This window comes from Acipenser ruthenus, chromosome 6, assembly GCF_902713425.1.
Source record: "Acipenser ruthenus chromosome 6, fAciRut3.2 maternal haplotype, whole genome shotgun sequence".
NCBI classification, from domain to species: Eukaryota; Metazoa; Chordata; class Actinopteri; order Acipenseriformes; family Acipenseridae; genus Acipenser; species Acipenser ruthenus.
In genome coordinates, this window is record NC_081194.1 from 20,905,331 (window position 1) to 20,932,149 (window position 26,819).

Here is a 26,819-nt window from a genome sequence, read left to right on the forward strand (position 1 = left end):
TATACAATAAAACCTGTTTAATCCAGCCCCTCTGCAAACCGGCATTCTGTACAATTTAACCAAATCCCTATTACAAATTAATCTGGCATGCTTTGCAAGTCTTGTTGGCTAAAATCAATGTAAAGTATGTTGCACAGGTACAGTAAAATCATGGTTTACATAATGGAGAAAGTAACATTCAAATTAATACAATGTCAGAGTTACAGGACACTACCTAAACAGAACTTCTACAGTATGTAAATTGACACGGATACCTTTATTTTGGGTACAGAATTAGATCTGTAAACCAGCATACTGTATAACCCAGCACTATTTTCTTTTACCAATTGATGTCAGATTTACTGTACACATTTAAGTCTTGAACACACATGAGCAGACCGATACCCAGTGGCTCCGCACTGTGCCAAACAGCTCCTCTGGTGGACACACATGAACGGCATACCTTTAAATATTATGTCTGCAAGTATAAATAGATTTACGGCCAGGTGTACCGCAGTGGATTCAGTACTGTGTGGTACTGCTCTACTCATTTGCCTTTAGGCAATGCAAGCAAACTGGACTGTAGCGAGGTCTGCTTTATTATAAAGTGTTATCAAGAGAAACTTTTTATACATGTCAAATGTAACCTTATTGTGTAGGACTGGAGCTTAGAAGCCTCACTTATTTCCTATTATCAACCTCTCCCTAAAAACCATTTACCACTCCTGCTAACAACAAAAGTCTTACTAGATCAAAGTGCGTTTAAAACCAGAATGACTCATCCATGGGTGTAGAGATGTTTTCACTGCACTTAAAATGCATAAGTGACAAGCAGCAAGAAAAACTACATTTATACGAATACCATCTGGTCAGTAAAAATTATATTTGAATAATAAAACTATTCAGGATATCTTCTTTAATATACTGTACCAAGTTGTACAACAATTTAAAACTTGTTTCGGCCCATTTTGTCCAGGACTGTGGTGACAAAAGGCTAATCTATGCACTCCAGCAATTTTTGTAGTGAAGTGTTACTAACCACTCCTGTTGTTACCCTGGTAGCCTTGCAAAGCATTCTTTGTATTGTAATGTTTGTTCATTTGTATGCCAATGGCTTCACTTGGCAGGCTTCCCTTGATTACAACCACATTGTGGCTGCACCTGTGTAAAGACTGCACAGTTCAAAAACACTTGTTTTATTGCTTTACAAAAACTATTTATAAATAAACAATGGGGCATTCTCTTTATTAGAACATACATGTTAATAGTAAATAATTAGCTGAAGCACTAATTACAGAAGTACTTCCAGCTGATCACAAGAAAGTACTGGACAGTCAAATAGATTCTTTTTTTTTTTTTTTTTTTATCAAATCGCTATTTTTAGTGTTATTTTATTAAAGAAGAAAGTGTGACACATCATTTCTAGGTCATAATTATATTTGATCACAGCTCAACTACTTTAATACATTTTTGGGTCCTCTGATGAAATGACGTAAAGGCAATGACACACTGTTGTCTTTATGTCAACAGCTTTGTATCTTTCTAAAAGACACATTTTAGACTACCACCGCTCTTCAGAAACAGCTTGATTAATAATAAACACATATATATGATTCTATTATATATATTATTCATGGAAACCTAATAAAGCAAAAGGTTTTAATATTTTTTGGGTACGCCACACTATACACACAAGTGTTATTTTACACAGCAGATTAGAAGGGAGTCACATGGCTCCCAGAGACAGATCTGCAGTCTTCTTTAAGGTTATGGCTCACTTCTTCACTGAGGCAAGTAAGTCCCCAGCTGGGTACAGTCATGCTCTGGATACTCCCTTCATGTCTCAGTGTATGTTCACATCTCAACTTGACCATGAAGACAGTACTCAAAACACTTTTCTGATGCAGAATAACAGACTGTACTTGAAGCAGGGAAATAACCTGATGTTAGTGTTTCATATGTAACCATTCATTTGCTTATTTTGAAAGGAAAGTTTCTTTGTGTTGTAGGTTAACTCATTTTGTTAAAACAAATCCCTGCAAAAATTAAAAGTTCTTAATATGACTTCAACAGCCTAACCAAATCAAGGCCAAAACTAGAAAATGGCCTAAATTAAAATACATTGTAGCTAGCAATGTTAAGTTTGTAATGTTTTATGCTATTTCAATTAACGCTTCTGAAAACAGTTTTGCATTTCCCTCCATTGACTGTCTTAAGCCTTCTGGGAGATTAACTATATGAAACCTGGACTGTCTAGATGGATGACAACACTTCTCTTTTCACTTCTTTAGAGAGGCTGGGAACTCCCATGTGTTTGAACACTTTGATCTGACTTTGGTTCCCATTATATAGCCTGTGGTCATTTACATATACAATGTGCTTCTGCCTAGAATGCCATTAATGAAGCGTTTTTTTTTTTTATGAACCCCAATACAAAAATCTAAAATTCTTAGTAACCACTGTCTATAATGAGGGGTCAAAACTACAAAAACACTGGCTTAATGTATAGATGTCACTTTGAAGATGTGAGTTTTAAAAAAATCTGTAAAAATGATGATACATACCAGAACAGAATCTAGTTTCTGTTTTACTCGCTGCAGATTCAGTGAAATCCTTACAGCACTTGCAAAACAATCCATGGAAGACATTGTTGAATCTTGCAACATGGGAGCATCTGAAGTGCTGTTTAGAATACTAGGCCCTTTTGGAACTGTTGTAACCAGAGACCCAGTTAGTTCATCCATAGATTCAACTTCCACCAGTGCAACTGAAACAAGATCCTAAATACAGCAGATTATAGAATGTAGCTGCAGAGTCTGCGTCTTCAAAATGGTATGAGTGTTAAGCAAAGTATATTTCACTAAACAATATTGGTACTGGAACTTAACTGAGAATCATATAATACAGCGGTGTACCAACTACGATGTCTTACATTACACGCCGAGAGAAAAAAACCTTAGCTGCAATGCGTTTTATATGTATTTTAAAAAAAGATAACCATCAAACATCCTTAAACATCCTTTAACACCCAATTTGCATTTAGAAATACTAATGTGTCATTTTCTGTTGACTCTCTCTCTCTCTCTACACACACACACATAAATATATCTATCGATTATTTATTATTATTTATTTCTTAGCAGACGCCCATATCCAGGGTGACTTACAATTGTGACAAGATATCACATTATACATTATTTCACTTTATACAGATATCACATTATTTTTTACATACAATTACCCATTTATACAGTTGGGTTTTTACTGGAGCAATCTAGGTAAAGTATCTTGCTCAAGGGTACAGCAGCAGTGTACCCCACCTGGGATTGAATCCACGACCCTCCGGTCAAGAGTCCTGAGCCCTAACCACTACTCCACACTGATTATCTATCTATCTATCTATCTATATATATATATATATATATATATATATATATATATATTGGAAGCAAAACCCCCATATAATGCAGCCATAAATCGTGTTTAGCAGCTGTAAAAAATGTGGCTTATGTAAAGAATGGCATTCTGCACCTGCTTTCAAATGTGCACAATTTCCACCATTAATCCATTAATTATATTGAAATGCATTCAAATGAAGAACAGAGCATGGAATTGAGCAGGATTTGGACGCTAAGCAGGCACAAATATTATAATTATTATTTGTTTATTTAGCAGACGCCTTTATCCAAGGCGACTTACAGAGACTAGGATGTGTGAACTACGCATCAGCTGCAGAGTCACTTACAACTACATCTCACCCAAAAGATGGAGCACAAGGAGGTTAAATGACTTGCTCAGGGTCACACAATGAGTCAGTGGCTGAGGTGGGATTTGAACCGGGGACCTCCTGGTTACAAGCCCTTTTCTTTAACCACTGGACCACACAGCCTCCTATGTATATAGTGTGATGTAAGGATTGTGCCTTGCACTTAGGCAATTGCTGACCCTCCAAAAACTTTACACCTCTTCTTACAAGGTGCAAACCATTATAGAAGCAAGAAATTAAGAGCTGTATAAAAGGCACACACCTGCAGAGACCTGTAATTGGCTTCAGGATGGCTGCTGTGGTACATTTCCTGATGCAGCGACACTTGGCTCTCGTTGAGGAGAGGCAGGAACATGTTCGGAGAAGGGCAAGACCACCTCTGGGCTGCAAGTGCGGCCACTAAATAGGCCGATGCGCTCATTAAGACCCTCATTATCATAATCTTAGATCATTATTTGTGCATGTTGAGTAATTTGCATTGCTTAAGCTTACATAGGGCGCAATGCAATTTGAATTTTGCATCCGCAATTATTTTCACTGCGCCTACACTTGCATCTACCCCTTAATGTTACTGGTACCTAAAGACGTGCAGGGAGAGACGAGTCATGACAAAGGGAAGGAGACATCACATTGAAATTAAATCTAGCCTTACTCTGAATTTTTAATAAGATTTTTTAAAGCCATAAGTCCGGGTATGTAAGTAAAGCACATTATGATTTAGAAGTTTCATCAAACTATGAAGTTCAACTGAGATTTTTTTTTCCCACTAGAAACAATTCTCTCCACCCGGGGCCGCCCAGCACAAATGACATTCGACACATTTAAAAATGTGTTTGTCAACTTTTTTGTTAATATTGATTCTACCAGTCTTGCAGTTTTGCTGCCACAAGATGGAGAAAATGCTTTCAAGACCTGGCTGAGGACTAACCAGCAGAAGCTGCTACTGCTATATATCACTGTGCACTGATGCATATATCATTGTTCTTTTAAACGGGACAGACAAAATAACAGTTTGCTCCACATTCATTCTAGGGCGCAGTAAAAAAAAAAAAGTGATTGAACAATAAAATCAGTTTTCAAGAATGCAGAAAAGGGCTTCTATTGATCAAGATCCACCAAGCCCAGACCTACCTTCCTGTCACATAATATAATTTGAGCTTCTGGCTTACTTTAAAACATATTGTATTATAAAAGATTGTGGATAGAAATTATGAGAGATGTATGGTCTGTTTTTAATAATAAAATTCAATGTAATATTTATCTTTTTTTTTCTTGATGACACCTTCACCTTCTGCAATAAAGTTTATTTTATTCAAAATTTTGACTCCTTGGTTGAATTACATTTTTGTAGTTACAGTTAAACACAGGTGTGTTATTTTGTTTAAAAAATAACCCATTGAAAATACGATAAAACAAAAAAGGTCTGAGCCCAGGGAAGAGAAGAAATGGCAGATGAACAGAATATATAACCAGCATCTTTTATTTATTTATTTATTTTTTATTTAATGGACTCATTTCAGGAATGTATCCATCCTCAACTACAAAATTCAACAGGAAGAGTGATATTTAATATAGATAAATATGCAAAATTAAAACCTTAACTATTCAAGGTAAAACCTAGCTTCAATGTGCAGTTGATTTTTTTAATGAACAAAACAACTTACCAAAGGATTAATATAATAAAGTTCTGACACTGTACCTAACCAATTTCCTGTAAGTGTTTTACAAAATAGTAAAAGGTATATTTCGTTTCACACCATCCCATGTGCTATCATTTGACAGTGATGAGTCACTATTTTTTTTTAAAATTATTATTACTGATTGAATTCGAGATGTATTTAATGCAATGTCATCTATTTCAGCACAGTGAAAACTACGTGTGCATGAGAACCAGAAAGCAAAGGTCCTAATTGTGGTATTACTCATGACTAAATATAGAAGTACTGTATGATTAACCCTTTCGAAGCCAGACACAACTTAACTGTCTACTGAAAGCTACAGCTTAGTTTTTAAACAAAAAGACATAAAATACAAGTCCTGCCTTGGCCAAAATTACCACAATCATAGCAAATTATATATAGCGTACGGTTTAAGATATCCGCAAAACTTCGTTTTTTAGTTACCAAATCAGTAAGTTGGATATACTGATACATAATGCAAATAGTGTGGTCTTTATGCACTGGCACTAAATGGGTTAAGAACACAAGCATTCTTTTTTTTTTTTTTTTTACTTCATACTTCATTTTTTACTTCATTTGTGATCTGCATTACATCTTTCACTTAGTCCCAGGTGCCACATTTATTAAAATACATGCATTGACTGCTAAAGTTCCATTAGGATGATACTATCAAAATGTAGTCATGAACTAAACCCTTACATTTGTAATATTTAAAAGGTGAGGTATTGAGGTATTTAAAAGAAACAGTTAAAAGCGTTACCGCCTATCTAATTATTTTATTTTATTTATTTTTTAAAAGGAGGGGGACAAAAAAGCACTTTAATGTTACAAAATGACAAACAAACAACTTGAGAGTGCCTGAGAGCAGTGGTTCCCAACCTTTTTGGGTGCGCGTCCCCCTTCTGAACCTCCAAACATTTCGCGGACCACCATGTACTACTTTCATAGTGGCACACAGCCGTAAAGAAATTCTATAAATGTTGCTTTCCACTATAGTGCGGCAATTGATAACAATGCCATAAGAGAAATTGATTAACTTACCTAATGAGATGGCTGGTGGTGTTTTAGAGATGTGATAACCTGAATGTCAGGTTGGTCATGAGAGTTTTATCCTTTTATCTACTCCGGTACTTTGATTTCAACCCAACAAGCACAGAAAATCCACTTTCAAAAGAGTATGTGGTGGCAAACGGCATCAGGTAATTCACTGCCCTGTGGGACAGTTCTGGGTACTCGGATTGAACATGTAACCAGAAGCCAGTCAGATTTCATTGCATGAAGACTAGTTTTAATAGAGCTGTCACATGAAAGCTTGGTTAGGCTCGGTTAGTCTTCCTCCTTTGATGTCAAGTTTGTGTGCATTTCATTGTCAGCGTTCACAAATGGGTTTCTGATCCACTCTTTTTTGGAGTCGGGGTCACTGTGTTTAGTTTCTAAGTGGCGCTGAAGATTAGCTGGCTTCAAACTTTCGTTCAACAACACCTCATAACATAAAACACATAGCGGTCGCAACTCTTCTTCGCTACCGGTTCAGGTGAGGCACAAATCACAAAATCGTTACCACCCCCCACCCAATGGCTAATGAAATGTACCAAAAGCAAATTTACTACAAATTTTCATCTGATTTCATATATGCCTCTGCTGAGAGCATTTTAATGCATTCAAATAATAGACTGCAGTCGCTGTGTAAAATATACCCCCATCAAATAAAAAAAGCAACATTAGCACTTTAAACAACACGCAAACTTACAAAATTGCAGCTATTTATAACTAATTGGCAAATCAGAACATTCACTATAAAAGACACAAATACAACATCACAAAATCATTTATTATGAACAAGGCATCTTGTCAGGCCATGGCAAGAAACTGAAAGTTTTACATCCATTAAAAGAGCTGTAACCTTGACTTATTTAGATGAAAGAAGGAAACATGGTCAACAGTAGTTTGTTCACTTTATGGACATTTTATTGACTCATTCCCATGTTCGTGTATCGTCTTTCTTCAAAATCTCCAGTGCTAGTGTTATTCTGTCATCCTTAACAATTGAATGTCTCTTCTTGGGATCTTACTGTAAAACGTATTTTCCCCAGGTCGGATACAATATCAGATTAAACTAAAGCCATTACTGAAAAAAAAAATAAATAAATTGTGGTGAGTTGCCATGGTAACAAGTAGCTTAGCGAGGCGCTCAATGTTTGTGCCTCGTGCAGCAGTGCGGCAGCACTACGTTGTTCCAGCTTTCTGGATTTCCGCTTTCGCTACTGGTGAAAGTGAGTTGTGACTTAAATAATGTCACAAGCACTTCTGTGGACTTAAATGTATTTAATATAAGCATGCTTAAAGGGTACATCAGCACTACATGAAAAATAAAACAAACTATCCCACCTTGCTGTTCCGAATGTATTTGGTCATTGTATAATAATATGCTGCATAATGCCGCACTGCCAATGTCCAAAATCATTCTTCTGGAGCATCTCTTTTGAAACCAAACTTGACTTCCGCGTGTACTGTCAGATGTACTGGCACATGCCCAATGAAGCATTGTGTAAGCTACATTACCTCTGCGTAGTCTGTGTGACAAACATGGTCCGCCTAATTTTCCATAAGGAAGGAACTTGTACCTGCTTTCGTTTTGTGTAGTATACATCTTTCACACTGTACATGTTTCTTTTGCATGTTGTATTTTGATGTATTATGATTAATGTTGCATTCAATTAAAAAAAAAAAAAAAAAAAACATCTGTGCTGTGTAAGAGGTTGCGGGGAAAAGAAAACCCAAGACTGAGTTTTTCTCATTTCCAACTAATGAAGGGACCTACCCACAATTATAGCAGCTTAAGAGAACTTGGATTATATTACTTAGCTGTCTGGTTTTAGTTTTTTTTTTTTTTTCCAAAAAATAAAGGAGCAAGTGCTTTGAAAGTATGGCTCTACCTGACTTAACATATACTGATGCACAATGAAAACACAAGAGTCTAAGTTTTCCTTCAATATCTCATTGGGCACATACATAACTTATTTACATTTTAAATAGTGAACAGGTTTGTTGATTGTTTGAGTAGTATTGTTCATTGGTGCAGATTGAGGGCAACCTTACTGCTCAGTGATACATTGACAAAGTCCTTGAGGCAACAGTTTTTCCATTCCTGCAAGCCAATCCAGAAGTGTTGATTTTCCAGCAGGACAATGCGAAACCAAATAGTGCTGGGATTACAATTGCATGACTTCAAGAAAACATGTCGAGGTCTTGCCGTACCCAGCTTTTTCTCCTGACCTGAGTCCAATAGAACATCTGTGGGACCAAATCGCCAGTGCTACCCACAGGAGACTACCGTGACCAGCCAACTTTCGCCAGCTGGTTGCAGCTGTACAGAAGAGTGGCAGAACATCCCACAGGAGTCTATCCAGAGGCTGATCAAGTCTATGCGTCAACGCTGCCAGGATTGTGTTAATGCTCAGGGAGGTCATACCTGATACTAACTCAAACTTTCAGCTTCAGCTTTTCACTTCTTAAGATGAATTTTTTTTTGTAACAAAAGGTTTAAGTTAGGGTACGCAAGCTGAGGTTTTTATATGCCTGCTTGTACTAGCATCAGCACCTTTCATCAACAAACCATTTTAGAAACCTGAATAGAAAACAGCCCTAGACATCTGAACACCCAAACTAAGTATGAAGCTGGGCAGTCAAAATAAATCCGGTAAGTCTTGTCATAACACTTGATTTATGTTACCACAATTAAGGGATGTTAATATGAATAGGCTACATGTAGCAAAGTGTGTGATGAGCGCCCAGAAAATGTTGCCGGCTTAGTGTTGAGACTGCCAATACTTTTTCATTGTACAAAAAAATCGGTTACATTCTCGGTTTGGTTTTATCTTTTGTCTGTATCGTTTTGTTTGTTTTATGCATCCCTGTGCATCATTTTTGTGTGCCGGGGGGATTTCCCCCCTATGCTGCAGCCAATGGGGGGATTCCAACACTTTAGGAGGGAATGGCACTTTTGCATATAAAAAACGATATAGATATATATATATATATATATATATATATATATATATATATATATATATATATATATATATATATATATATATATATATATATATTATATAGAGGTAGTGGACAAAACAAATTGAAACACCAATATATAGTCACTTAATAGGGCGTTGGGCCACTATGGTATCCCGCTCTGTGGAGTTCTCTGCGGACCGTTTTTGATGAAACTGGCTGCTCGCGCCCCAGGTTAAAATTTGCAGTCAATTGATCTGCAGTTGCTCGCCTGTTTTGCCTTGCACTTCGAATTAATGCACGGATATCACGATCCTGGAGTATGCGCTTCCGCCCACTGTTGCCCTTTGCTGATGATGTCTTTCTCTCAGAGTTCCATGCCGGCATTACCTTAGACACCGTTGCTCGTGAAACATCAGCAAGTTGAGCTGTCTTGGTCACTGAAGCTCCTGCCAAGTGCGCCCTAACAATCACCCCTCTTTCAAAGTCACTGAGGTCTGCGCTTGCAGCCATGCTAGCCATAATTATAGGCAACCAGGCCTGTCTAGCATTTTTTATACATGACCATAAGCATGCTGGGATGTTATTTGCTTAATTAACGCATGAGCCACACCTGTGTGGAACCCTTGCTTTCAATATACTTGTTGTCCCTCATTTACCCAGGTGTTTCCATTTTTTTGTCCACTACCTATATACAGTGCCCTCCATAAGTATTGGGACAGTGAAGTCAAAACTGCTATTTTTGCTGTACACTCAAGCAATATGAAAATACGAGTAAAAGATTAATATGAGGCAAAAGTAAAGAATGTCACCTTTTATTTCTGGTGGTTTCAAGACATACATGTTTTACCAACTAAGAATAACAGCACTTTTAGAGTTCCATCCCCCCATTTTATGTGAGCATAAGTATTGGGACAATTCAACTTAAAGCAAATATAAGAAGCATAAAAGCTAGTATTTAGTCGCAAATCCCTTGCATGCAATAACAGAAGTGAGCCTGCGACCCACTAACATCACCAAACTCTTGGTATCGTCCTTTGAGATGCTTTGGCCAAGCCTTTACTGCAGCCATTTTCAGCTGTTGCTTGTTTTGGGGAGTTTCTGACTTCAGTCTCCTCTTCAGCAAGTGAAATGCATGTTCAATTGGATTTAAATCAGGAGATTGACGTGGCCATTCTAAAACTTTCCACTTCTTTCCCCTGATGAACTCCTTGGTTGCGTTGGCAGTGTGTTTTGGGTCATTGTCCTGTTGCACTGTGAAGCGCCGCCCAATGAGTCTGGTGGCATTTTCTTGTACATTGGTAGTCAAGATGCTTCTGTACACTTCTGAAGTCATTCTGCTGCTGCCATCATTCGTTACATCATCAATAAAGATGACTGAGCCCGTTCCAGAGGCAGCTATGCATGCCCATGCCATGACACTACCTCCACCATGCTTCACAGATGAGGTGGTATGCTTTGGATCATCTGCAGTTCCTTTTTTTCTCCACACTTTTGCCTTCCCATCACTTTGATAAAGGTTAATCTTCGTCTCATCTGTCCATAAAACTCTGTTCCAAAACTCTACTGGCTCATCTCTGTACTTTTTAGCAAATTCTAATCTGGCCTTTCTATTTTTGGTGCCGATCAGAGGTTTGCATCTTGTAGTGTAGCCTTTGTAATTCTGCTTCCAAAGTTCTGCAAACAGTAGATTGTGACACTTTCACCCCAGCATTCTGGAGGTTGTTGATGATTTCACTGACACTTATTTTAGGGTTGTTTTTCACAGCTCTGGTCATTTTTCTGTCATCAACTGCTGCTGTTTTCTTTGGCCGACCTGGTCGTTGCCAATTGCTGAAGACACCAGTGGTGTCTTTCTTTTTCAGGACATTCCAAACTGTTGATTTGGCTATACCCAACTTTTGTGCTATGGTTCTAATTGAGTTCCTCTTTTCTTTTAGCATCCAAATCACTTGCTTTTCTTTCATAGACAGCTCCCTAGTCTTCATGTTGGATTATGCCTACTGACACCAAAGGATAGAACTGAGACTACACATTCACAGCTCTTTTATGTGTGAACAATCAATGCAACAGGAAACACCTAATCAATTAGAGACACCTGTGAGCCAAATGTCCCAATACTTATGCTCACATAAAATGGGGGGATGGAACTCTGAAAGTACTGTTATTCTTAGTTGGTAAAACATGTATGTGTTGAAACAGCCAGAAATAAAAGGTAACAATCTGACTTTTGCCTCATATTCATCTTTTATGATTAGCAAAAAAGGCTGTATAAAATAAACACAGGTAATGAGCTATATTTTATGCTCAAAATATATGGGAAAAACAAATTCTTTTATTCCAATACAATTGCTCAGAAAAAAAGTTTTTTTATTAATGTTTTCTCAAAAAGATAGGTGTCAGAATTATTGGCACCCCTAAAGATTCTTATAAATAAAATCAAACAAAATTAAATCTGCATTAACATTCTACTTCTTTAAGTTCATCTCAGTCTTCAGGAACTGTATTGTGGCCTTCCATGGCTTCCTGTTTCACTGGGGTATAAAAATGAGGTAACATGCATATGAAATCCATTTGACATCCATCACCATGGGGAAAGGCAAAGAACTCACAAATGAAGAGACAAATGGTTGTTGACCTTCATAAATCAGGCAATGGGTACAAAACAATAGCTAAAAAACTAAAATATACCACTTACCATTATTAGGGCAATAATTAATAAGTTCAAAACCACTGGAACAGTGGTAAACTTGCCTGGTAGAGGACACAAGTGTATCTTGTATCTAAGTGAGGCAGATGGTTCAGGAGGCAAAAGGGAAATCCAAGGGCCACAGTTGGAGAATTACAGAACTTGGTTGCATCTTGGGGTCACCAAGTCTCCAAATCTACAATTAGACGCCACCTCCATGCCAATAGGCTATTTGGAAGGGTTGCCAGAAAAAAGCCTTTTTGAGAGCAACCAACAAATGTAAGCACCTGGAGTTTGCTAAACGGCATTGGCACTTCGATTGGAACCGGGTGCTATGGTCAGATGAGATGAAAATAGAGCTCTTTGGCCATGCACACCAGCGGTGGGTTTGGCGTCGAAAGAAGGATGCATGTGCAGAAAAGAACCTCATACCTACTGTAAAATATGGTGGTGGATCTTTGAAGTTATGGGGCTGTTTTGTTTCCACTGGTCCTGTGGCCCTTGTTAAGGTCAACTGCATCATGAACTCTACCCAGTACCAGGACATTTTAGCCAAAAAACTTGGTTGCCTCTGCTAGGTGGATGAAACTTGGCCGCACGTGGTTCTTACAGCAAGACAATGACCCCAAGCACACATCAAAATCCACAAAGAAATGGTTAATTGACCACAAAATCAACATTTTGCAATGGCCATCTCAGTATCCAGACTTGAACCCCATTGAAAACCTGTGGTTTCAATTGAAGAGGGCAGTCCATAAGCGCAGACCAAAGGATATCAAGGATCTGGAAAGATTCTGTATGGAGGAATGGTCTAAGATCCCCGGCAATGTGTTCTCCAATCTCATTAAACATTATAGAAATAGACTCAGTGCCGTTATCCTTGCAAGGGAAGGGTGCACAAAGTACTGAAAACAAGGGTGCCAATAATTGTGACACTTCATTTTTTTTTTTGGAAATAAATTTATAATTTGAGAAATGTGTAATTTTGGTTGATTCCATTGAATCATTAATAAAGTCAAATATATTCCACATGTTGGAAAATTACAATATAGCTCAGTACTGGTATTATTTATTTTATACTGTCTTTTTTGCTCATCTTTATCAAGGGTGCCAATAATTTTGGAGTTGACTGTATATATTACTGCATCATCATTCACTGGTGTTGCTTTAAAATAAGCTGCTTTCAGGCGACCTAACAGCTGTTCATACCTGCGAGACAGAGCACTCTCCATTACTTTTGCCATTGCCTGACATGAAGTTTTTGCATGCAGCAGAAGAAAAAGGTGCTTTTCTTTTTAACAAGTGCTCCATTTGTTTTTTTTAACTCTTTACACTCAGCCATTTCCGCCTGTTTTTCACTGTTTTCATTTATGTATGTTTAACTACTGGATAGTTTGTACTGCATGCATGTAACATATCAAATGAAAGGCCACAACATTTCCTTTCATATTATGCAAGTTGCAACAGGATCAGACATACTATGTGGTAGAGATGAGAAGAAAAAAAAAAAATACACACTGCACCATTAAATGTCAATATGAAATGTACATGGGGGGTGCTGAGCTTCTAAGCTTTCCAACGAATCCGATATCGCCCCTTTCAGTCTAGCTGCTACAATGACGGAGCAATAGCCTCAAAACAAAACCTAAGCTGTCACATGAGAGGCTTAACTTCAGGCGATCGTAGTTCCGGCTAGGAGGTCTTCCACAACGAAATCCCTATGGTCACGGGCACATTCTTCTGGGGTTTTTGTGTGTAGGCATTTTTGTTTTAAATCCTCCATATCTTAACTGTAATACAGCTTTAAATCCCGCAAACAAGCCTCCATTCCTGATTGTAATCTCGTTTTAAATCTCGCAAGCAGAGTCTCCAATAGAAATGTAGGAATGTGCTGTCACTCAGTAGAGGTTTTAAAGTATTCAGAACTAATCAATGATAGACACAAGTTAGGAAGGCGGGACATTGCCCAGCAGACTGGGAAATGTATTTATTATTTTTGTAGTAGGTTTTATTTTTTTTAATGTTTTCCGGTGTTTATTGGCTATCCACCGATTAAATTTTTTTGTATCGGGGGTGTTTTATCAGTTTCTATCGGTTAAAACCGAAAATCAGAAGCCCTAAGCATAATACATGAAATAGTAGCAGCAACACAGCAGCTAATAGCAGGTTATATATATATATATATAAGAAAGAACCAGCCAACATATGATATTCTAGTCTGTTGTAATGTATCCATGCCATTCCACTTCAAGTTGATGCCTAAATAAATGGGAATTGAAAGTGAAATGTTTGTTTTTTTTCCCCGTGAACTAGTTACTGTGAAAGAGGTCTTTGAAAGATACTGTTGGTTTTTGAGTACACTCAAAGTGAAAGACTGCCTTGAACCTTTGTTTATTGGTTCATGGCGCTGCTCCACTTATTTTACAAGTCTATATAAAGAAAATTATATGAGGAGGGAGTATAATGAGGGCAGCAAATATGCAACACTTAAACAAGTAAAATGAGTTTTACCTGTATTGGCATTCCAAACATAGGCCATCATAGGAAGCTTCCACATGGAGTAAAAGTACTGTGGATTTTCTCTCTGTGGGTAGTAGCACCTGTGTATTTCTTCATAGTCTAGAAGAGGCAATAAAACCAGCAGTTGTACAATACTGTAGAACCACACAAGTCTTGTCAATGTTTTTTTTTTTTTTTTTTTTTTTTTTTTTTTTTTTTTAATTCAAACTACATTTACTGTTCATTATTTTTATTATACCCCATTGTATCGAAACATCCACTAACCCTGAAATAGCAACAGGCTTCCTCACTTGTCAATTTCACTGTAGACATGTACCATTATTTAATTATTTAATCTATATCAATACCAATCTTGCAGGTCAAAAATACAACACTTCAGTGGAATGGGTATTTACAATGAATCACACAATGTCATACCTACCGTTCTGCCCCTAGAACACTGTAAAACAGGATATTTTTGCGGCAACTTAATTTTGCTAATGGTCTTCAAGGTCAATTTTTGCTGCAACAGAGGTTTGCACTTCTTTTTCTTTTAATGTACGGCACACGTATGAATAATATATTTCACGGCACATTCATTTTGTCGATTTTTAATAAACATGAAATTAGCAAACATTTCTTGCTCGCGAAATGTTCTTGTTTTACATTAATACTTGATAAATGATAAACATGACATTTGCTGAATAATTCACATTCAATCTAAACCTCAGCCAGTGGTTAATCTATTCCAGATCGCACCAGATCCGCTACCTTTTTGTCTGACAGGCGACAATTCTACAGTTTGCAAAAAAAAAATTGCAAAAAAGAACTACACAGAATAATAAAAAATCCTGTTTCATGAATTAAATAACAAAAGTGTACTATGACAATATATTTTAGAATGCAACACGAGTAAAAAAAAAAAAGAAATTACTAGTTTTTTTACAACCCAAACAGCGAAACACCAAAAAACAGATTAGCTAGCCCATCAATAGTATTGTCCAATCCTGCAGATTATGTTAAAACATGGCTTGACAAAGGTAGGCATGCAGCAACCATTAACAAGGCAAGAAACCCACAAGCAGATGAGAATTTAAAGCATATTTGCTACTATGTAAATCAAGGCCAGTACATTACGTCTAGGGGGAAAAAACAAAAACAAACAGTACCCTTTTGCTTACAAATTATCCCCCGCCTCAGCTAATGTTTTCTAAAGATCCAAACTAAAAACTTTGTGAAAATCTCACTTAAAAAAAACATGCACAATAGCAGCGACATACATATACTGTATATATCAACATGTATTTTATTATTGTATCTAAAATGTATCAAATAACTCATTTTCACCCCTCCTGATATCGCTTTGAGGATAAAAGTATACAGTTGGATAGTTTAATGGAAATAAGCTGCTGTTTAAATTACTTACTTGAAATGTTCTGAAATATAAAAGTAGTGCAATACAGCATCCAGAACCAGGTTATTTTACTGCAATGTGAAAGCAAAATCAGTTCAGAAAAAAGAAGCAAACCAGAAAAACTTTCAAGTGAACAGTTTTTTTTGCCTTGAATTGTGATGTGAATTTAAAAGGAACTATGATCTTTTAGGTTTTTCTTCAGTTCGTTTTCAAACTAACTGCACAGGGTTAATTTGGAAACAAACAACATTACATGTGAAAGACCCTAAAAGGGTCAGATTGTTATATTGTCCAACATTTGTTTTGTACTGTGTAAGATGAAAAGAAAACTAAACACTATCTGGAGATGAAACAATGTACTGAGAGTTGTTTATGCCAATGGTGAATAGAAACTTGAGTTTATTTCCTAAACAATTGCAGTGCAAGAGATAGATTCACCGACAGTTAACACTACAACCTTACCGCGGTTTGCCTTATTGGAAACTGATCAATACTCAAATGGGGAATTTGCATTTCCAACCACAGAGGCACTAACTGCTAGACAAGCAAGTTTCAAATTGCAAAGAAATACCCTTTTTAAAAAAATCAGTGTTATTCCCAGTACCTTTTCAATACACCACTGCTGAGCTGAGTGGTGCCATGAGCTTTCATTCACAAAGGTGTTCCACACCTGACCTGTCCCCTGAAAACATTTGCAGCCCTGAAACATTTTATTTCAGTTTAGTATAGAAGAGGTTTACAATAACAATAGGTACTATACAAACATATGGGTTGTGCAAAAGCAACCCTTTATCTGGGTCATAAAAGTAAAAATGCCTCATTTTAGAACTTTTTTTTTCATTGGACGTTTAAAAAAAAGCAACAAAATAAATCAAAACACACTTTTTCACAGTTCACCGAATTAATTAAAAATGCTGTTGGATCTCTCGTTAACCTTGGATCATACTTCTTTAGGTGGGTTCAGTATAGCTGGCTAGTTGTTTTTGAGGCCATGCACTGTTACTTAAAAAAAAAAATATTTGGAAACTATGAGAAATTTCCACAGGAAGTAAGCAAAGCATTTTATTAAAAAAAATAAATAAATAAAAAAGTCAAGAGGATGCAGGGCCTTGTGGGAAGCCAGGGCAGGACAGATTCAATGTAATGAGTCTTCACAGTGTTTAAATTGTTCTGGTAATTATTACAAAGCCTGTTCTACAGAGTCATCTCTTTTGAAACTTCCCATTGAAACGTCACACATTTATGAAGCCTTCCATACGGAAGCACCAGACAATGTCTCAATTTACCAGTCAACCGGGAAATACAATAGCAATATTACAAAATGAAAGCCAGCAATGCTTTTTGCATAACAAATTAAAATCACCCATGTGAGGGACAGCCTACAAGTCTGAGATACATATTTCCATTATTCCCGTAAGTAGGATCCTCAACCAAAATGTGGACCCTTGTGCACGGATCAAGTCTGTCTCTCACATTCTATTTGGTGACATAGTAATAGCCTTGAAATGAAATCGTCTCCAAACTTAACACAGATTATAGATATTTCAGGTTGCATTTGGTAACCCAAACGGCCGATTGAACTTTTTTTTTCTTTTCTAATTTTACCAATATTTCAGTGATATTTTATGACACCCATCTGTGGTATGTGTGATAGCTTGTTATTCAACATCTGAATCTAGACTTTGATTACAGGGTGTAAAGGATAAACAAAAGCATACTTTGTAAATATAATGGATTGATATGCAAGAGCAGAAATCCATGAGGAATCACACCTTCTGCATCAAAACATACTTTTTATGAAGATCTTGTGTCCATCAAATTCTTGGAGCAACTGGCCATTAACATCTTTCACCTGCACGTTCCACACATGAATCACACAATCATAACCTCCTGTCACTGCCAAATACTGTGCAAAGGGGTGATACTATGCAGCATAGATAAATGCAGGGCGTGGGAGAATATTTTCAGCAAGGCCTTGAAATGTTTCAATATTCCATATTCTAAAAGGAGGGGAAAAAAAGTATTAACAAACTAAACCACATGGACCATAGCGCTTCTCTTCCTGCAGCAACTCTGGTTCCGTCGGCAGCGAATTTTGCTCTGACGGCAGTGAATGGCTGTAGCAGCAACTCTGGCTCCGGCAGCAGCAACTTCCTCTCGGTTTCCAGCAGGAGCTCACAGTGCTGGTATAGCCAGCACTGTGAGTCTTCCAAAACTTAGCCCACGGAGGCGATGTTGCTTTAGCTTGGCTTGCTCATTGCAGGGCAGGCTAAAAAAGATCAAGAGCATCCCTGCTCCGAGGATGTAGGCAAGCCGCTGTGGCTTGAGTCCCTCTTCATTTTCTTTCCTTTTTATTATTATTATTATTATTATTATTATTATTATTATTATTATTATTTATTTCTTAGCAGACGCCCTTATCCAGGGCGGCTTACAATTGTTACAAGATATCACATTATTTTTACATACAATTACCCATTTATACAGTTGGGTTTTTACTGGAGCAATCTAGGTAAAATCTTGCTCAAGGGTACAGCAGCAGTGTCCCTCACTGGGGATTGAACCCATAACCCTCCGGTCAAGAGTCCAGAGCCCTAACCACTACTCCACACTATTTTTCTTCTTTTACACAAAGGTTGCCCGCATTCGCCAGCAGGGTAAGTTTTGCCACTTTCGGGACCTTTCACACTTGTCTTCTTGTGTAAAATGAAGTACACTGGACCACAGCTGAATTCAACAAGGATGGTGCCTGTACATTTATTAATTTACAAACAAAAAGTAAACCAACAAAACAAAAGCCTAACTCCATCAAGGAGTGCTAAACTTTGCACAAATTCTGAACTATAACCGGACGGCTAAGCCGTTTACCGGTGACCAAAACACTTGTTCCCTGGAACAAGTCACACACATTACCTTTCTTAATGTTCCCCTTAACACAGACCTGTTCAACCTGGTAAAAAGTTTCCTTACTGAACACGATTTATACAAAGCAGTTACTTAAGTGATTAGCTTGCTATGATACTTTCTAAAAGGAAAACTAAAAAGATAATGTTACAAAGTTATAGATACTATATAATAATATCAAACAGTTTAGATTTAAGAGCTCCTAAATACACTTTAGTTTCTCAGTACTTCTGTAACATGACCACATTTGTTTGTATATAACAAAAGCACATATTTTACTGGTAAAGATTTACAGTTTGGCAATATCACAGGAACATTTAAAACTAGATTTGGATGTATCATACAGTACACTGGGATTCCCCACAATATCAAAACACCAAGGGTTTTTGTTTAGGAGGAACAAAGCATAACTTGAGTGACTATGTAACACACTAAGGCCCTCTAGTGGATTCTAAAAACAGTTATTTTCAATGCTTTAAAAAAAAAAAAAACACTACACAACACATATATAATAAAATGTAATAAGTACAACAATATATGACATTACATTGGGATTGTTTTAGAGCTTGTAAAATGTGTAGGCAGTTTGGAACCCTTAAACTTCTTTTAATATACACTTGACAGTGTAGGACTAAACCAGTAATATTATTGCAGCTTAATTAATAAAATGTGTTTAGCATCATAGATAAAAACTGAGAACTATTGATGATTGGTTATTATAGGTAAATCTATATGTAATATTTGTATTTCACTGCTTCACCTGAAAGCAGTCAGTAATTGATTAAAAAAAAAAAAAAAAAAACAAAGCTCAAACATTTGCTACTGCTCTGGAGCAACAATCAAAAATCAGACAAAACAAAAAAACAATCTTAATACAACACAATACTTTTAAGTGTAATCTGCATTGAAAATATGTACTTTACTGTCCCATCTGAGAATGCTGAAAGGGGGGTCTTGTCATCTCTGGACCAGCAAAGGTCATACACAATACTAAGGTGACCATTAAATGTTCCAAGAACTTTGCCTGATGGAATTTCATAAACTACCCAGCAAAAAAAAAAAAAAAAAAAAAAAAATTAAGTGTTAGAATTACAGCAATGGCCTACTGCCATCTGATGGTAGAAATTACTAGTACATCAATGCTTAGTTTTCATTATCATTTCTTGCTGCAGTAAACAGACATTATGGGAAACACATCGTGCTGAAATGCTGAAAATCAATTTGAGCAAAATTACCAAATTTACTGGTATTAATAACGATTTACCATAAAACAGGGGTCCTCAACCTTTTTTTTTTAAACTCGCGTCCCACCGTAAGTTTTTATTTATTTATTTTATTTATTTATTTTTACTTGCCGCCCCCCTCAACCCCCCCACCCCAAAACAAAAATAGCGACAGATAAAAGTCTGAAATTTCTGAAATTAACTTCTCATGCGCATGACTTACTAACGAAGTAAAGTACATATACTGCCACCTAGCGTCGCTAATGCGTTATTTCAGATTTTTGACATTCAGGTACAGCACAGTAAAAACTAAAAATAAATAAAATACACTTTACTTTTAATAGTGCTGCTGATGTCAGTCAGTGGGAAATGTGAGCTTGCCTGGTACTGCAAAGCAGGTCAGTGCAAGGCTCAAATGGTCCAAAGGGAGAGACTTAAGTCATCTTCAACCTGTAGCCGATTTCTGTATTTTGTTTTCAAAGCTGCAAGTTTGGAAAATCCAGCTTCGTAGAGGTACGTGGAAGCAAAAGGTAGGAGCACATTCACTGCAGCAGTAGAGAGCTGAGGGAACTCCTGTGCAACTGAGCGCCAGAAATGTGCTTCAGTCTGTTGTCGCATGTCAGCTCAATAAACTGTTCTTCCATCTCCCAGAAAGATTGGTTGAACTAACTGAAGTGACGAACGGATCACGAACCCAGACAAGTGAACTGCCATCTTCCTGGAAGATGTCCCTGAACTGTTGCTTCAGTCCTGTGACATGTTCAACAATGAGGACTTTAAGATCATTGCAATCCACACTTTCGCCACAATCCTGGAGGAAATCTGAAAACGTAGTTAACATGTCGAAATTTCCCTCCGACAATCGAGTGGCCCAAATGTCCAGTTTTTTAACAAAAACTGTTACCGTCTGTAGTAACAAAGTAAGCAAGCAGAGCCAACCAAGAGCAATCATGAAGGTGGTTAACAAGATCAGACCGGGCATCAATTAAGGTTTTAACCTCCTCACATAGCTCAAAAAGGCGAAGAAGTACTCTCCCTCTTGATAGCCATCTTACTTCAGTGTGAAATAGTAGGTGTTGGTGATCAGATCCCATTTCCTGGCACAGAACCGAAAATAAACGAGCATGAAGTGGCCATGCTTTTATAAAATTGATTATCTGCACTGCTTGCTGCATAACAGACTTCAATGGTTCAGACATTTTCTTCACGGCCAAGGCTTCTCTGTGTATCATGCAGTGTGTCCATTTAGCCAGGGGGGCTACTTGCTGAACTCTTAGTGAATAAACCACTCCACACCCCCCGTCATGGATCGAGCTCCGTTACTGCAAATCCCAATGCACTGATCCCAATGCATACCTGCTTCACGAATGAAACGATCTAACATTGCAAATATTTTTTAGTCGGTTGTGTGAGTTGGAAGAGGTCTGAAAAAAAAAAAATTCCTCCAGAAGTGACTATGTACAAATCTGACGTAAACAAGCAGCGATATCCGTTGTCTCGTCAAGTTGTATGGCATAAAATGTACTCGTCTTGATGTAGTTAAGCAGTTGATTTTCCACATCACTGGCAAGTTCTGAAATTCGGCGAATCACTGTATCATTTCACAACAGAATTTCACCAACCTGCACGGCAGAGCTTTCCCCAAACAATGGAACAAATGTCCTTTACAGCTGGCAAAACCAGTGTCTCAGCTATGGTGTGCGGCTTGCAAAGTTTAGCAATGCGGTATGACACGGCATAATAAGCTTTAAGACATTTGGCAGACACTGTGGAATGCTTGCTTATTGCCCCCTTTTGCTGATTTTATGCATCAAGTTTTCTTCTGAAAAAGTCGAGCGGCTTATCCTTCAGTCCATGATGTTGAGTCTCCAAATGTCGTCTTAGTTTGAAAGGCTTCAAGCTGGCATTAGCAAGTACTTTATCACAGATGACACACTGAGGACGTGGTACTCCTTCAATTCCAGCAAAGGTAAATCCAAATATAAAGTAACTTTCTTCATATTTTCTAACTTTTTGTTTTTTGGATGATCACAATGAAGCTACACAATCACTGCCTTTTTTCACGCACCACAAAACAATCCAATGTTTACAGAACAGTGTGCAAAGCGGTGGGTAACTAATGTTTAAATCGCCCTATCGGTTCTCTGCTTTAAAAAGCGGTTAAAAAAAAACAAAAAACAACAATACTAATGAGTGTTAATTTGTAAGAATCATATTTAGTTTTCCAAATTATTATTTTTGTAATTTATTATAATTATTATTATTATATTACTATACTTACAGTATTATTCAAACATGGTTGAGAACCGCTGCCATAAAACAAAAGATTTATGTTGCCTAACAATTTTGCCAAACATTTTAGTGGGCCAGTTTTTCACCTTGCATCTCCTGATGATTTTTAAATGGTATACAAAACAATAAAGATAAACATAACTCACTTCAACAGGAGTCCCATAAAGTGTAAGAAAGTACGTACCTACCTACAACAGGATAACCATCATTGTCAGCACAAGCCAATGTTTTTCCATCATTGGAGAAACGAACACAGAAACAGCCCATCTGACCCCCTCAAAAGGACAGCAAAGGCTTCTTTGGAATACAGCAAACCTCTATAAAATAAATACAAATAATATTTCAATGATCTTGCTTGAAATATGATAGTTAGTAAGGAAGTGTAGTTTATTTGTTTTGCTAGTTTTATAATCCCCTTGTCTTAAGGGATAATTTAATGCTGTTTCAATGAATTATTTTTACTCAGTAGAGGTCATTCATATTTAATTTCTTGCTTTTTCAATATCTGCTTTTATTTCAACATAAATCGTTTTTTTTGTTTTTTTAATTGCTCTTAATGCTAAATACAGCAGCATGGGGATTTAAGTTAATTGAATGAAGGTATACATAAAAATATGCAATGATAAACAGCAAAATACACAAAATGATTCTACAACGTTTTGGTACACTTCAGTTTTCACTTTAAAACGGATGCTTGCATGCATTTACAAACTACAGAGTCGTTATGGTCATAAAATAATGCAAGATGTAAGCAAATAATTTCCCTCTGATCACTGCAAGCAGGTTTTCCCACACAGCTAGTTTCAACGTGCAAACTTTTCCGTTCTCAGACAGCTAAGCTGTCTTCTACAAAACATTAAAAGAACAATATTTAGGAACTCCACCTGTCCAGGCAGCTTGCTCCACTTCAGAAACTCAATCCTCTTTTCCTCCTGGAGGTTATCATCCTTTCTTGTGACCTCATTCTGAAGTTCACTGTATGAGGTATTACCCCTCTCCTGCTGTACAGCCATCATCGAGCGAACACAAGGATCAACCTGAAAAAATACCAGGAGCATTGACATAATTACACCTCTGTGCACTGACCCTTAGTTTTACAGGGCAATACGGATGTGTATGTCTTTTCTGAGCAGGAGTGATATCCCCCAGGAAAGACTGCACACAATTAACAATCATGATTTACCAATGAATGAGATTTTCAGCAAATTGTTATGAACAAGCAAAGAACATGTGTTTGGTAGTATTTATGACCTCAGATGTTGATTCAGATGTCTAAATCTCACGAATATGAAATTGTTTAACTCATCAATGCTACAGGTTAGATATCACTGATACGTTAAGCATAAACTACATATTAAACTAAACTTACGTGATCTGGCAATTTTAAGCCTTTGACTGTAACAAAGTGTTGATGAGCATCGATTCCTTTGATACTTTTTCCACCGCTCAAACACCTCCAACAGTGTTGGGCTGCATCCTTCCTCTGGGAGATGGGAAATAGAGTTGTAGTCTGAATTTCCCTTCCACAAGTAGGACTCCATTAATACATACAATCTGAAAAAGGAAAACATGGTGTGAAATACAGTACCCTTAAAAGTGTTCTGGAAAGATATTAAATCAACAAAACCTGTTGAGAAATCAGCTGCAAAATTCCCACTTTTGTCTACCATTTAACAAGTATGGTTCTGTCCACCTAAGGTCTGTTCTAGCTAAATATAAATGTGTGTAAATTGACTTAACATACCTTTAAAAATGCCCAGGCTGTTTCATAAAACTGAATTTATGAAAGACAAAGATCAATGTAGGTTTTGTGTGTGTGTGTCTGTCTAGGTTTCTTTATAACCTCTCTGGCAAAAAAACATCTCCTCTCGTAGCCACAATTTAAAACTGAACAGTTGTCCCGGTTTAATCGGCACTGCAGTTGCAGTCATGGTCAGTTTATAAACCAGAAATCTATTAGAATTACAGTAACATTATTCCATGTGGTTATTAATCAGTACTTCAAAGATATACTGCAACCATGCACTGCTGTATGCTCAGTATCACAAAAAATCCAAAAATGTCTGTACCTCAAAAAACAGCATTACTTTTGGACTTTCATTGGTTTCCTGCATGAAATATCCAAATCTCTCATTGAAGACAACCTGTTTGTCCCATTCTGGAACCGTCAGCTTGTTTTTCTTGACATCATAAAGCTGTGTCATGATAGGTAGAATGTGATCCACTGTCTCTTGCTCATAAATTGAAGAAACTGGACGACCACTGTTAATGAAAAGTACCCAGACTAAGCATTACACTACAATGTAATTTGACATGAGATTTGACACATTAATTACTTATGAATATATGATGCAATCTCATGATCACGGGTAGACTAGCTACATTTACTATACTGGTGTTTAAGTGTGGTGGAGAGTCAAGTCTGCCCCAAAAAATATACCTCTAATAAAAAGCACACAAAGCATGTATAAGGACAAATCATACGAGACAAGCGAGGCAAAAATGCTGTATTGTGGTATTATTGCTGCAAACCTAGTTTGAAGACATGGACAAATACTTTTAAATATGAACAGTCTATTCCATGATAATATTACACCTCTTACAGCATTTAAAATTAGAATTTACTGTTGAGCACAGGAAATACCACAACTTTCCCAGGATCATTGGTGAAATACCTTTTAATAATCACTTCATCTGTGAAAAATAAATCTGTGTGGTTAATTCTACTAACACAGTCAAACTTTCCACAGATACAATTACTTTAGCATTGTCATTCAGCTCATCATTAACTCATCTTTCTGCTTAAGACAAATTGACAAACAGACATAAAAACAAAAGTTTAAAAGAAAATAACAAAACCACTGCACCACATTCGGTAACAGTAGTTCATAGAACCTTTTTTCTTTTCTTTTTTTGTTTTCTTTCCTTCTGTTTTCTGCTGCCTCCTCCTCTTCATCATCAAGTATCTGCTCCCCACCCTCCTTCACTCTGTTTCTGTATCACAGACAGTTATCCTGTGTTTCTTCTTTTTCTTTCTCACCTGTCTGGCTGCTGCAGCTCAGATAAGGCCATTGCACTGAAAGGAAAGCACATCCTTATTACTCGAAATAATCGCTCTTATCTTGCACTGTGCTATATCATTCCCACTACAAATATCGTTGACTTCTTGTGCGAGACAGACTGTAAAACATGTACAGGAAGTGTAACACTACAGCAGACGAGATTGCCACTATGGTGGTGCACTAGATGATGAACCTTGTCCTTTAAAATACCTGTTTTACCTTGTTTCTCCTTCAGCTGTAATTGGCAGTTTCTCTTTTTCTTCTTGCCCACCTCATTATTTAAAACGTCACCTGTTATGCTCACAGTAGAATCTGACATTGTTTCAGCAATATTTTCTTAGTTTATTTTTTATTTCCTTGGCTTCCTCTTCAGCAATACTTCTGGAAGAGTTGCTTGCCCTCGTCCTCATCCTTTGATAAAAGGCATTTTTTGCCTTTCTTTCAGGCTTCTGTTCGGTTTCATCAGCCTCCAAATTAGTTTTAGATTTTGCAACCTTGGCTGTTTTTGTGTCATCTCTATGCGCAGAAGTGCTGATGATGTACTGGGGATTCTCACACTGGATTTGGTCCTCAATTACATCCTTCTTCTTGGTCTTCGCTGGTTGTCTGTCTTCCTCAATCAGGGCATTGTTGTTGACTTTCTCTGTCGTTAAGGTTTTCTCTCAACTTGTTCTTTGTGAACCGGGGGCGCCCCTCTTCTTGGTTGTAGGTGTTGTTGAGGATGGTCTTGTCTTCCACGTTTTTTCAGGTCGAGGCTGTTTTTCATGGTTTCAAGCTGTGAAAAGAGTAATGCATTTGAATGGTGTGTAACCATGGAAGTACTATGGAAATGTGAAAAAAATCTATACCATTGACATGTCCAGAGATTAAAAACAGTGGCAGTGAAAAGGTTAATTTATGTAATGGAACTTTATTGAGAACCAACTTTGTACAGCAGCAGTGTGGAGTAGTGGTTAGCGCTCTGGACTCTTGACCAGACGGTTGTGGGTTCAAACCCAGGTGGGGACACTTCTGCTGTACCCTTGAGCAAGGTACTTTACTTAGATTGCTCCAGTAAAAACCAAACTGTATAAATGGGTAAGTATATGTAAAAATAATGTGTAAAAAATAATGTAATATCTTGTAACAATTGTAAGTCGCCCTGGATAAGGGCGTCTGCTAAGAAATAAATAATAATACATTAATTTGTCACCTGATTGTAAATGCATGTTATTTTGGTGATCTAAACTGTAAAAAATAGTACAGCAGTATGTACTGTACATTTACCAAAAATATAGCACTGCAAGACTGTAATTACAATA

The 26,819-nt window shown here is 37.1% G+C and overlaps 1 protein-coding gene and 1 pseudogene across 1 annotated transcript in view; both read right to left on the reverse strand.

Annotated features, from left to right (window-relative positions):
- The window catches only part of LOC117411252 (jouberin-like), a 67,219-nt gene extending 46,214 nt beyond the window's left edge, over window positions 1-21,005 (reverse strand). The window contains exon 1 of the mRNA XM_059025934.1: window positions 20,835-21,005. Within this exon, the coding sequence (XP_058881917.1) occupies window positions 20,835-21,005 (171 nt within the window). The remainder of the gene's footprint in view (window positions 1-20,834) is intronic.
- The window catches only part of LOC117962846 (jouberin-like), a 58,211-nt pseudogene extending 32,683 nt beyond the window's left edge, over window positions 1-25,528 (reverse strand).
- Window positions 25,529-26,819: the final 1,291 nt, after the last annotated feature.